Source organism: Orbicella franksi, chromosome 11, assembly GCF_964199315.1.
Source record: "Orbicella franksi chromosome 11, jaOrbFran1.1, whole genome shotgun sequence".
NCBI lineage: Eukaryota > Metazoa > Cnidaria > Anthozoa > Scleractinia > Merulinidae > Orbicella > Orbicella franksi.
Window position 1 is genome coordinate 6,412,808 of NC_138155.1, and position 13,810 is coordinate 6,426,617.

Here is a 13,810-nt window from a genome sequence, read left to right on the forward strand (position 1 = left end):
TGCTTAGTTAGGCTTTTTTTTTGGTTTGACACAATAATGTCATGGTATCGAAAACATATTCTGGTCGCCAATATAGAGTATTGATCTCAAGAACTGAGTTGTGCAATACCACCAAACATTTCTAGACGCTCTTACGGTCCCTAATGTTGTGTTAATTGTGTTGCTATTTTCGTAACATATACAAAACAAAAAACGCAATTCGCGGTATTCTTCTTATTAGTGTTATAGTGAATTAATGCTCAAAAACTTATAGCTTTATGACCCTTCAACCTTTTTCGTTGATGATCTCCTTCTCACAGTTGGTTCCCCAATAACCTTTGTTGCACTCGCAGTCATATCGGTTGACACCATCTACACACTTCCCATTAATACAGGGATTTGAGCTGCACTCGTCGATATTGATGTCACAGTGAGGACCTGAGAATCCGGCTTGGCATTTGCATTGATAAAGTCCCTGGCGAGACTCGCAGTGAAGGAAGTGCGAGCAGTTAGTTGTGCACATGTCCAAAGCTGCAGCTTTAAAAAAGGAAAGAGGCTTGTTACAAAGTACAAAATTGGAAAACAATCTCATTATTATAATGATAAAGTTTTGCGACATTTTAAAAAGCGGTCAGTACCGGAGCAAATCACTGTGAAATGACTTCCGATCAGATCAGCAGCTTTCTTTTACTAAAAAGTTAAAGCCGTCTTGCGGAGAGTGTTTGCTGAGTAGCCGTCATTTTAAGTTTCGCGCACGGGGTTTCATCTTCGGGCTGGAAGTTGAAATTGCCTTGTACAGCATAATGAAGAGATTTATCAAGGAAAAGCTTCTCAGTGGCGATGGTTATTTGCACGGCAAAACAAACCGTGCAACATGAAACTTCTATGCAGTGACTTTATTGAATTTTGATTAAGTTTCTATCAAGCAGACTGTCGTAATTAATTTTTTCTGCATATTTGGAATTCCTTTAATTCTGATGAACTTGCGTTAAAATCATCAGTCCTCAAGTAGACGTTACAATTCCTTGACTTAGCAAATACCTTTGCATTGCGTCATGAATCTCTTTTCCACTTGTCCTTTGATTCCTGGCAGAAAGCTGCTCCATGATCGCACATTTCCCGGAATGGGCCAAGTGCAGTTCTAGGCCGCGTTCCACATGTGGTTGGCAGTTGCTGGAATATCCCAAACGCTCACTTGATATAACGTGCCACGGAATGCTGTCGAAAGGGATGTCGTCTGTTCTTCTGCGAGATAACGCTGACCGAGGACAATCCATCCACCTCCTGTGATAGTTTCTCCGATTTTGACATTACTCACTTTCTCTATTTCCTCTCTGTCAATGTACACGGAAACATTTCCAGTGAGGCCGTTCCACACAACCCCCAAATAATGCCAGTGATCATCTGCTAACTTGTAATTGGCTCTAACTACTTCATCTTTAATCTCCAGATGAACTTGAGACTCAGTAAAGGAGAGTACAATGATGTCATCTGAGTCTGGTTGCCCGGCAACGCTATAGCTAAACAGTGTGCCTGACTTGTATGTAGAATTTGCTCGCACAAACATAGCGATGGTGAAATATCTCATGTTTGGAATACTTTTGCCGTCTGATAGTAACACCATGTCGTCTGCGGTCTTGCGTTTAAAGATAAGATCGAAATTGCTGCCAAGGACTGGAACACAATAATCAATATCGATAAAACGGTTATTTCTCTCTGGGTTGCTAACTACATGGAAACTGTGGGAAAATTACTTCCTTGGCCTTCCGAAAATCTAAGGTGCACTGCTAAATGGAGTCATATATGTACGAATTACACATTGTAACAGTTTGTTTTCACCAGAAACGCATAATATACGGCATAGGATATTGCTAATATAATTGCATCCCTACGCTTTATAAGCGGATCAAACAATTGCATTAAAAAAATACTTTGCTACTTACATATGTTGCAGGAGTCTCCAGAGTATGAAGGGTAGCACTCACAACTGTAATCATTCTCCAGATCCTGGCAATAAGAGTTTGGCATGCAAGGACCCGAGACACAGTCATCAATGTTTTCTTCACATGTGGCTCCAGTGAAGCCAGGTTTGCACGAACAAGTGAAGCTCCATGTAGAGTTATCAGAGTTGCACGTTCCTCCATTTTGGCAAGGTGTTGACAGGCAGAAGTCTTTAGGGTTTTCGCAGTCTACACCAATAAACTGATCTGGGCAACTGCATTTATATCCCGGTGTCAGATCGACGCAAGATCCATTGTTATCGCAGGGGTTTGATGCACATTCGTCGATCTCCATTTCACAGTATGTTCCATTGTAGCCTTCCGAGCACCGACAGGAGTAACCTAGAGTATGGTCGACGCAAGTAGCATTGTTCTGGCAGCTATTATTAACACAGTCGTCAATATTGTTCTCGCATAACCTGCCTGTATACCCGTCAGCGCAGGAGCAAGTAAAATTATTGACGGCATCATGGCAAGTTGCGTTGTTGAAACAAGGCCTTGCCGAACACTCGTCTATTTCAAGCTCGCAGTATTTACCGAAGTATCCACTTCTGCAGTTGCAGTGAAAATCAGTGCGAGAGTTAACACAGATGCCATGCTGGCTGCAGTTGGCTGTTCTGCAGTAGTCAATACGGTTTTCACAGTTATAGCCGTTGAAACCCAGCTGACAAGAACAGGTGTAATTTGAAACCAGATCTGAGCACACGCCATCATTTTCACACGGATTGGATTTGCAGTCGTCAATGTTTTCTTGGCACTGCAAACCTGTAAATCCATCGGGGCAGACACAAACGAAGCCATTAATCTGCGGAATAACAATGATGACAATTCAGATGAAATCAGTCTTGGACAGCGAAAACATGGGGGACCTGATGGGATTCGAACTTACGCACGCCTGGATACAGGTCACGCACTCTAACGGTTGAGCTTGGGAGATAGGAATACAAATTAGGACGATAATTCGCTTATTTCAGAACAGGTTTAATCACTCTGTATGTGTTTTAAAGAAACCGTTTGAACTGCGTTAAACATAATACCTTAAAGCTAAATGAAACTATTAAAAAAAGAATTATATGGTATTGGTCGGCTGGGAGGGCCGTATAGTGAAAAACTGTGACCGAGGTCTTAAAAATGCTGCCCGAGGCCGCAGCTGAGGGCAACATTTTCGAGCCCGAACTTTAAAATTCCAGCCAAAATCGTTTTTCTGGTTTGAAATTTCTTGCAAAGTTTGAAATTGTACTTCAAAACACTTTCCTCAGTCGTTGCGAATCACTCGAAATCAGACTTTTCTACCGTCACGGTAAATTGAGTAGCAGAGAGCGAGTAAATTCGTTAAGTGTATTCCACAGAAATTCTCTCAAATACAGCAACGATCAAGGAAGTAAAGTTTATCTCCATGTAACGGCCGGTCAACGGACAATGTCCGGCCAGAATGGTGACTTGACCGGCCAAAAACTTCACTCACCAGTCATGTTGAGACGGTCACGTTGTTCATTCTTGAATGAAAAATCAAATCCCCAACTGTAAATCTTAGATTGTTAGTCTCTTTTTTTATTTTGGCCTCTCACACGAAAACATACATCAATGGGTATCTGTTCAACGGCTAAAAATCGATCGCTTACTGTTTGTTATGCGTTCTAGATCGATAGGAATGCCATTCGAACGGCTGGTGTTATCCGTTCAGAAAAATATTCAGCCGTTCGAACAACTACCGCAATCCATTCGAAAAACATTTTCACCTTTTAGGACGGTAGAGGTTTTCAATTCAGAATTCAAAACTATTTAGCCTTTCGAACAGCAAAAATTTTCCGTAGACAAAGAATCCGATCAGATTCAGCTTTTCGATTTTCGATTTGCCTAACTGTGACACTTTTGTCACAGGGAACCTCTCTTTGTTGGCGTATACACATGCATTTCAAAGGTATCGCTCTACAGATGTCAAGATATTTGTCGTTTCTTTCACTTTCTCTGCACAAAAATCGACGAACAAGACGCCAAAACAAGACTTTTCGCTTGATTGTCAAGTTGTTTCCAGCTTAGACACTATGGGACTCCGGGACATCAAAACACTTATTTGCAGTCTGCTTCGTTTCCATCAAGCCGTACAATATAACATTGAGCACGAAACCAGTATCTAACTTAGAACCAACCGATTGAAGTCACTGTTACAAAACTGACGAAGTTATGTGCCAACAAAAAAGCCGAAGGCCTTTATATTAGTATCTGTAAAGTTATTTTTGTTCGCGAATGAAATTTGAGACACTCTCAACTCGTTGCTTGGTAAAATCTACCGAATGATAGTCATTAGTTTTTCGTGAACAAAACCTCTCTCTAATATGACTACAACAGAGTTTAGATTTTTATGGTTTACACTTTAGAACTTAATTTTAGTCACATCATTAAGAAACCTCCCAACACTTGTTGTGCAACTGTAGCCGTATTCGTAGTAACGCGATGATTTGTTGTGGGTTTGCACGGATGAGAATCAAGGAAACAGGAATTTCTTCTTCGGCTATATTTCTTTACTCAGTTATTTCTGAAGCCCAAAATTAGAATCTGCTGATGCATGTTTGGTTTCACTTAGGTTTTGACGGACATAAATACTTTGTGGAACATCAAAACAGCAGCTCATGGAATTCAATATACCGATCGAAAAATTCGAAGTTTCATCTTATGTGCATCCGTTCAATAATTTTTCTTTGGCAGGTGGCAAGAATTCCACAGAGAGCGTGCCACTTCGTTGAGCTGCTGAGCCCTGCCAAGCTATCTTTGGTTAGTTTTAAGCTTTTACTTGTAGTAGGCCAATCTTTAAACGATCCAGCAACGACTGGAAGAAACAAATTATATCTGTGGGTTTAATTAGGTCAACATTATTTAATTTTTTTGTTAATATCTTGACCGGTCAGAAACGAGACGTGACCAAGCTAAAATTACTTTGGCCGGTCAACATGACCGGCCACGGTCCGAAAAATATTTTGAGCCCTGTAAACTGAACTGAAATTGATTCATTTTTTACTTAAAATTGTATAGAGAGATATTCACAGCAAGATTACGCGCCATTACAGCGCCGAACTACAAACAGCCAAACAAACTCGCACAACTTCAAAAAATTCAATTGAATTTAGTTACGGTGACTTTCCTTGCAATTTAAAGGCGAATAGAGATAAACTGGCGTTGATTAATCGTCTATGGAAGTGTAAAATGGGCGAAAGATTGACGATTACCGCTAATTCGCTCACGAAAATAGAACAATAGGACGGATTCCGCCCGCTGTGGTGGTCCAAATGAGATTTATTCCGCCCGCTACAGGAACCAATCAGATTGCAGGATTTATTGAATTCCACCCGCTCACGAGCTGAGAAAAAGATAAGAGTACGGTATCACACCTTCCTTTTTGCAAAGTTAAAATATATTTTTTTGTCAGACGAGGACCAAAGCTGAAAGGTGTCGTGACGTGCAAATGAGAGCTGCATGCTGCTCAACACTGGTTAATTACCTGATCATGGCATGTCCCACCATAGAAACAAGGGAAAGACGCGCACTCATCAATTTCCACTGCACAATCATCGCCCAGAAATCCTGGCGCACAGTCGCAAGTGTAGCTGTTTATTCCGTCCCTACACGTGGATCCATTACCACAAGAATTTACCACACAGTCATCGATGTCAACTTCACAGTGTGGTCCGCTAAATCCATCAACACAGGAACAAGTGTAGCTGTCCACTTTGTCGATACAAGTAGCATTATTGTAGCATGGAGAGCTGGAACACTCATCGATGTCAGTGCTACAGTTTTTTCCTGTATAACCCTTCTTGCAGGTACAACGATAGTCATTTATCAGATCATCACAAGTTCCATCGTTTATACATGGATTCTGCCCACAGTCGTCTATGTTTATTTCGCAGCTGATACCTGCAAACCCGTCAACACAAGTGCACTTATACTCATCTATGCCGTCAATGCAAGTGCCATTGTTTAAGCAAGTGATATTTTTACAGTCGTCAATATTGATCTGACACTGATTTCCTTTAAAACCATCTGGACACTGGCAAGTGAAGGAAGTAATGCCATCAGAGCATGTTCCATTGTTCAAGCAAGGCATCGAGGCGCAGTAGTCGATGTCCACATCGCAGAGTTTACCAGTGACACCCTGCGGGCACACGCAGGTAAAGTTGTTCACCCCGTCGTGACACGACCCATTGTTTGAGCAAGGACTCGATGCACAGTCATCTATGTTGTTTTCACAGTGCAGTCCATCAAAGCCATCGCCACAGTCACAGCGATAGCCATTAACCATATCCACGCAGCTGGCTTGATTTTGACATGGGTTGGAAATACATTCATCGATGTTGAACTCGCAGGCTGACCCGGAGAATCCAGACTCGCAGATACAATAAAACCCATTAACTTGATCCAAACATGTACCGTTGTTTTCGCAATCTGCGCCAGCGCATTCGTCAATATTGTGCTCACAATGGGATCCGTTAAAACCTGCAAGACAAATGCATTGGTAACTGTCAATTTTATCACGGCAGTTGGCCCCGTTCTGACAGGGGTCACTCGCGCAGTCATCGATATTTTCTTCGCAGTCGTTGCCTTGGAATCCCACTGGACAGAGACACTCGTAGTTGTTTATTTTGTCCCTGCAAGTAGCTCCATTTTGACACGGAGATAACAGACATTCATCAATTTCCGTATCACACAGACTTCCCGTGTAACCAGGTTCACACTGGCACTGGTAACCACCAGGGAGATTTTCGCACGAGGCATTGTTAGCACACGGCCATGAAACACACTCATCTATATCCTCCTCGCAGTTGAAGCCTCGGAAACCTTGTGCACAGGAGCAGGTGTAGTTGTTGAGCAGGTCTTGACATGTGCCACTGTTAAAGCATGGCTGATCTGTACAATCATCAATATCAGAATCACACTGTTTCCCAGTGTAACCAGATTGACAGGAGCACAGGAAATCGCCGATGAGGTCGGTGCACGTGGAGTTGTTGATGCAAGGGTTGGAATCGCACTCGTCAATTTCTGGAGCAAATGAAAGTCCAGGAAAAAAAATAGTGTCAGTTTCCAGTTTTGCTTAAGTGGGGCAAACAAATAAAAATAAAACAAACGAACAAAAAAATAGCAAAAAAAGAAAAAAAAAAAAAAAACCCACACAGTCCAGTTGAAATGAGTGAAGGGCGCTTAGGGACACTTGATTAACACCAGGTTGACAACTGATCACGCTTCAAAAGCATTAGTTTTGATTTGATTCTGGATCTTTTAGGACGGGTTTGTCTTTTCTGTTCCTATTATGAGGTCTCAGTGCAATTAAATTAGTTTTATGCCGTAAAGTTCCTCAACGAATTTCATATCATGCATACAAAGGGTACATGTAGCTGGCAATTTCTCAGTAAGACCACTAACCTATGCAATCTTCTGGGTTCTTTGATCCGGGTTTTAGTGTTATAGTTGTTCCCGGGCATGAATAACACACAGTACTCTCATTACGTGGCTGAAAAGAGCGTCGATCGCACAAAGAACATGGAGCCAGTCCGGTTGAAGAAAAAGATCCAGCCGCGCACGGTGCTGTGAAAAATAATTAATCAAAACAACATGTAAGATGTAAGCCATACGAGTGAAGATTTTCAAATAAATTGGAAACAAAATTATGCAAAACCGTAATTTAAATTTATGAATAGTCTCATCGCTGTCGACAGTTACACTATATCTATGAAAACTAGATGCACTGCTAGCAAAATGCTTTGGTTTAAAGGAGGTGGCTGTAGGCTGTCCTCAACTTGGGTTTCTTTTGCATGAAGTTACTAGGTATGTTTCCGGCTCGTCACAGGCATTTTTTCTCAGCTTGCCCTAACAACTTGATAGTAGCCAACAGGCTTTAAGATTCCCTGTTAAAGGACGACACTGTGTCCATGTCGTGCAAATGAAAACAAGGTAATGTTGCATGCTACAAAAAAGAACTAGAACGTCCTTATCTAAAGTTCACTTAGCTAGACATCAGAGTTCTGCGCCTCTTTGGGAGTAATACCTGATGCATCACACACGTGGAATGTCTTTTAAATACATACCTCCACATTGCATAGAGCTGTTGGATCCCTTGGCGGAAGTTGTCTTGTTCCGACTGCATTCTAAGCATGAGCTTTGGCCCTCCATGGTTTGATAATGACCCTTTTCGCAAAGAAAACAAGGCTCCATTCCGGTGGGTGAGTAAGAGCCACGTTTGCAGAGAGCTTCCATGAAAACAAACAGTCAAAAGGGCTACCATTAATGTTTAATTGTAGAGGTTGTGCCCATCATTCCACCACGATATAAATTAAATCGTATCTCAAGGGCTTAAGAGTAACGTGATTACAGAAGCTCCCATTTCTCGAGAAAGTTTTTGGACACCCTACCTACAGTCCCCTCCTCCCCCCCCCCCCCTCCCACCCCAACCCCCCTCGTCCCGGACCCTACAAAAAAATTTAAAAAAAAAGCTAGCCTTTCTCTTTTTCCTTTAGGGGTGCCTCTATTTAAAAGGAAAACCGTTCACTTTTATCTCGCCCTCTTCCTCTTTCAAACATGGGGCTTGTACATTCGGTGGAAAAAAAAAATGATAACAAGGAGAGGGCACACAAGTTACGATTTTCAAAATTAGAAGAATGTTATCTAAACGAAATGTGTCTCAGTTTTTGGGCAATTTGTTTTATGTTTGCTTTGCTATAGCTATGTAGCCAAGGTTTATAGGTTGTTCATCCGTTTTAGAATACTAAATAAGTAGTTACAGTAAATCCAAGACAGAACTCTGCTAGTGTCAATGGCTCAAAGAGAAACTTATGTCTCGTCAGTCTTATTAAAGGGGTCTGTTACCTAAGCAGTTGGAGCTATTCTCTGTTCTGGATTCAGTTGTTGAAGTACCCGGTGGACACATCAAACACTCCTCCTGTGCACTGAGCTCTTGGTATGATCCGATAGGACAGTCCTCGCACTTTCCGGTAGCACTGTTTAAGTAAGTCCCCAGTGTGCAGTTTACTGTAGATCACAGAGACAAAGATGCAGTTAAGTTTCTATGAACGTAAAACATGCAAATTCAACTCACCTCAGCGGTAAACTAATAAGGTCTTTGCAGTTATAACTGAGAGAATTTGAGGGAAAATGGCTCTGGCTCTGCTTTATGCGTAATTAACTAGCAGGAAACGTTTCAGGTACTTCATGAGAAATGGCTAAAGGCTAAACCTTAAATCTAAAAAACTAAAACCTAAAACTTTATCCTGCAGCCCACTTTCAAATGAGGCATTTGTTCATAGGATTTTTTTTTATTCCCGAGTCTTTTGGCTCGAAACTGCGATTAAATTAATAATGAATGTTAATTTTAGGAAATATGCTCACGGCAATATCCTTCTTTAAATGTTTGTCCCTTTGTACAAAATTCTTTAGGCTCTGAGATGTTGAATGAATCTTTATCAGCTTCGAACTTAGTGCCATTGATGGTCAGACTGAGATTGCCGTTGTCAACTGCAGCTTTTATCCGGCTACTGATGTCTTTTGCAATTTTCATGCCTTCCTCGCCAATCGTTATCTCGCCTTCTTTGGTGTCATTTGCTTCAATACCATCAAGGTCCACTACAAGAGTTGAACAAAAAGACAGAAAAAAAAATATTATTATTTCACGGAGACTCGATAATAATAGGTTAAGTTGTCGCATTGATCATTTGGAGTCTTGACTTCGTATCCCGTTTCCCATGTCGTTGCTTTATGGTTAATATGGGGAGAAAGGATTTTAGCGTGACTATTAGGCAAGAAATGTCCTCTTTTTCTCACAGTTCTTTGCTCTGCTCAAGCGTGTAATTTAGGTAAGGGTGGTTAAGGACAACCGGATGCTTTATGACAACCAAGCAGACTAGCATACAGATAGTTGTATTCAATTCATGCTACGGAAATCGGAGTTATGGGTTGCTGCTTTGAAGTTGTCAATTTTCTGTGGCTTTATTTTTTTATATAACACTATGACTAGTAAAAAAAATATATTTGACTTTTTAGCATTAAACTGCTGCAAAGTGAGGGAAAAGTCGGTGAAACACTTTAGCAGGGTGCCTCAAAAAGTGGACTTTGTTACTATGGTTTTGGGGCAATTTTTTTTTTTTTTCACCTGTTATACTGCCAGTTGTGGAGTTAAACTCTTGACTATAGGCTACACAAACAGCCCCTTAGGTATTTTTAGATTTTACATTGTTCCAAAGTGCTAACAATTAAGATAATATTATTAACCTACCAATTACATCTAGAGTAATTGTGGTTCGTGGAATTGATCGTCGAGTTCGGCTGTGATGACCGACGTCGCCTGGAAAATAAATAAATAAAAAAATAAATAAATAGATAAACAAAATAAGCGTAAACAGAATGAAAATTCGGGCTTATGTTGTAATGTTAATTAATCTGACGATAGACCCTGGATAACACTCTTAGTTTTTCTGTACAATTGCCAGTGTAAGTATACGAGAATGTAAGATCATGAGTGGTCTGACAAAGTGGTTGTCTGCCAGTCCGTCAGTCCGTCAGTCGGGCGGTTACTCCGTCCGTCGGTCTGTGAGTCTCTCAGTCACTCAGTTCTCTTGGGAGCAAGTGGACGTACGGACAGATTTTTCACCCAGCTGTTGTTCCACATCCCAATTTCAGTTAGCTTTTGGCGTTTTTGATGCGTGCACGGTTAATTTCTTCGCATCCGTGGTTTTTCCAGTCAGAAGTATATTTCCTTTCCATACTAGTGCAATAAAAGAAGTTGGTCTTGAAGTGAGCAGCGCCCAAGTTAGGATTGTTGTTGTTGTTGTTGTTTTGGGAGAGGGTGTAACTATGATTTAGAGGAGAGCACTTGCGATGAAAGCTACACATAGCATCATCAACCTACCAACGATATCCAGAAAATAAGTGGCTCTTGGAATTGATCGTTGAGTTTGGGTGTGGCGACTGACATCGTCTGGAAAATAAATGGCGTGAACATGGAGATTACAATTTTGGGGAATTGAAATTAGACGACTTATGTGCTATTGGTAGTTATACTGAAGGTGGACCCTGGATTGCATTTTTAGTTAACAACTGTGGGTTGTGCAACTTTGAGTGTAAGTGTACAAGGCTGTAAGACTAGAAGCGTCCAAACAAAGTAGCTGTACGTCTGTCCGTCTTTTCGTCTATCCATCTGTCCGTCTGTCTGTCCCTCTGTTCGTCAGTCTGTCTGTCTGTCTGTCTGTTCGACTGTCCATCTGTTCAGCTGTCCATCTATATGTTTATCCACCTGTCTGTCTGTCCGTCTGTCCGTCTGTCCGTCTGTCCGTCTGTCCGTCTGTCCGTCTGTCCGTCTGTCCATCTGTCCGTCTGTCCGTCTGTCCGTCTGTCCGTCTGTCCGTCTGTCCGTCTGTCCGTCTGTCCGTCTGTCCGTCTGTCCGTCTGTCCGTCTGTCCGTCTGCCTGTCTGCCCGTAAACAATTTTGTAAATAAACCATTTTTCGAAAGGCAATTAAAGTATTCAACACTTCCAAATTTACAAAGTGCAACCTTAAGATCTAATTGAAAATATCCTGTGAGAAGGCTTGCGCTCAAAGCTGCACTTCTCTCACTCGGTAGAACATGGAAACACTTGCCTAAGGCTCGTGTTCCTACAGCATTTCCACTATTCCACCCGATGATTTTTTCTTTTTTTCTGGGCCGGGTTGTTCAAAGCCTGATTAAGCTAACTCAGGATTAGCGAGAATTTTGATTTCATTTTTGTACATTTTCGGTGAGGTTTTCTGTTTATATTGTTTGTCCTTCAGTATTGAGCTTGAGTAATTTCAAACTACACACACACAAAAAAAATAAGCAGTGAAAAACATTTCTGAAGAAGAAAAATTGTTACTTCGGTTAACTTTTAATCCTGGATTAGCGTTAACCGGCTTTCGAACAACCCGGCCCTGGTTTCTTAAATATGAGTTTTGTCAAATGCTGTCATACCTGCTGAACGTTTTCTCCTGTTAATAACAAAATCTACCGCAGAGCATGTGACTTTCACATTTTCTGCCTTGCACTTGTCTTTAAGTGCTGGATCCTGACAGACCTCTTTGAAGAAAGACTCGTTTAACAGTTGGATGAAGTTCTGCTTTATTTGCGCCTGGGCTTCTGGTGTGGCACAGTCACCATAGTAGTAGTGCAAATCAATTGCCATCCTGACATCGTTGGGGTGGTATACTTCTACAAAAGGGTTGATGGACAAAACGAATTGGTTCTTCCTTACATTTTAAGAGGTTTACTTAAACTGATGGCAGGGTATAGGTAAAATTTGTGATTGTCAGTTGAACATATCACGTTTTATTTGAACTGATAGCAGCTGAGATCTGAAATCAACAAAATTTGCATGATAAAATATTGACAGCAGTTAGTTTTTTCACTTTATGCACTTTTGTAGACCATGGTAAAGGATTCATAGCATAAGCGTGTAAACTCAAGTAGAACCACGAACTTCGGGCCCGTGGAAACCCTCCACGTTGAGATTTAATTTTGCTTTAATAGAAGACATCACTAATTTGATCCCTCATCTTGGATAACACTACATTGTTATGTCATTAGCAAATAACAATAATCAATACATGATTCCAAAACGGTAAAAAAATTAAAAAAAATAACGATGAAAGAATGTACCAACAACGTAAAGTTAGCGACAAAAAGAATATCAAAATAGCAACTAGCAAAGGAGGAAAACAATTATATCAGAAAATTTTGGGTACACTTGCATGTCAAAGCAATTATCACAGTTGACAGTTTGTTGTCACATTAAAATGCCCCCTAGTTAAAGATAAGCGATCGCGAAAAGAAGTCGAGGAATGGTAGTGCAAAAGGAAAAATGCAAACAATTATTTACTCACTTGTGCAGTCTGGAAAACGATTGGTTGGGTTCCAAGTTCCTGATGCTCCACAAACCCACATAGGCGAAAGCAAAGGCTGAGCAAAGTCTGACTTGTTGTTACAAAAAGGGGAACAGAACGATCCAAACATCCAATCGTCACAAGCCTTTGCGCCTTCTTTAGGAGGAGGCAGGTCACTGCACTCTGTCGCTGTACGAGTAACGAAAATTACGAATTTAACATTCGTTTTGACGAGTTGCTCTCAAGAGTACTTTTCGACATTAATTGTTAGTTTTGTTACAAAAAGAGAGAGAACCGTTGATAATCGTTTCGTTCATCACAATGTCGCCATCAGGAAAATGTATTGTGCATAGCACTGATACAGGCAATTAGGGTGTAAATTGATAGAATTCCGACGAGGACACCGTAATTTATCAAGTATTAGTACATAAAGGGAGTAAAACAGTACGCGACAAACAGGAAGTCGAGCTTAACTTTAAAAGCAAAGATTTTGGCTAGTTTAAGCTACTGAGCGGTACTTGCATGTGGCACGGAACGTTTAGACAAGTTTCAGATGTTTTCTTTTTCTAATTAATTTGTGAAAGTTAGGTCTATAAGCTGTTATGTTTGTCTACTTGTTACTTACGCTTAACCGTGATTGTAAACTGGCAAACAGCTGGGTCGTTATCTGGATTGTCATCGTAGGCTGTACAATGTACATTCCATGTCCCCCAGTAAAACTCAGTCCCGCTTTGATGACTGCATGTGATTACCAATGGACTATCGCTGTTGTCTTTAAACTGAGGTTCGTTCCACGTCACTATTGTTGTCATCTGCGTAGCAGTAATTTCCTGGTCTGGGGGACAATATACAACCTGGGGGCCTTCATTATCTGCGATGAAAATACATAAGGAGTCGTGTGAAGAAAAGACTCTATCTTCATAGCAAATGCTATTACATGGACATAGCTCTACCA

At 41.0% G+C, this 13,810-nt stretch overlaps 1 protein-coding gene across 1 annotated transcript in view; it reads right to left on the reverse strand.

Annotated features, from left to right (window-relative positions):
• LOC145460119 (uncharacterized) overlaps positions 1-13,810 on the reverse strand; it is a 48,647-nt gene that overhangs the window by 4,249 nt on the left and 30,588 nt on the right. Inside the window, 13 exon segments of the mRNA XM_081444851.1 lie at positions 271-516; positions 1,021-1,653; positions 1,923-2,784; positions 5,476-7,013; positions 7,395-7,556; positions 8,057-8,218; positions 8,835-8,996; positions 9,354-9,587; positions 10,237-10,305; positions 10,870-10,938; positions 11,948-12,184; positions 12,856-13,044; positions 13,481-13,726. Of these exon segments, the coding sequence (XP_081300977.1) occupies positions 271-516; positions 1,021-1,653; positions 1,923-2,784; positions 5,476-7,013; positions 7,395-7,556; positions 8,057-8,218; positions 8,835-8,996; positions 9,354-9,587; positions 10,237-10,305; positions 10,870-10,938; positions 11,948-12,184; positions 12,856-13,044; positions 13,481-13,726 (4,809 nt within the window).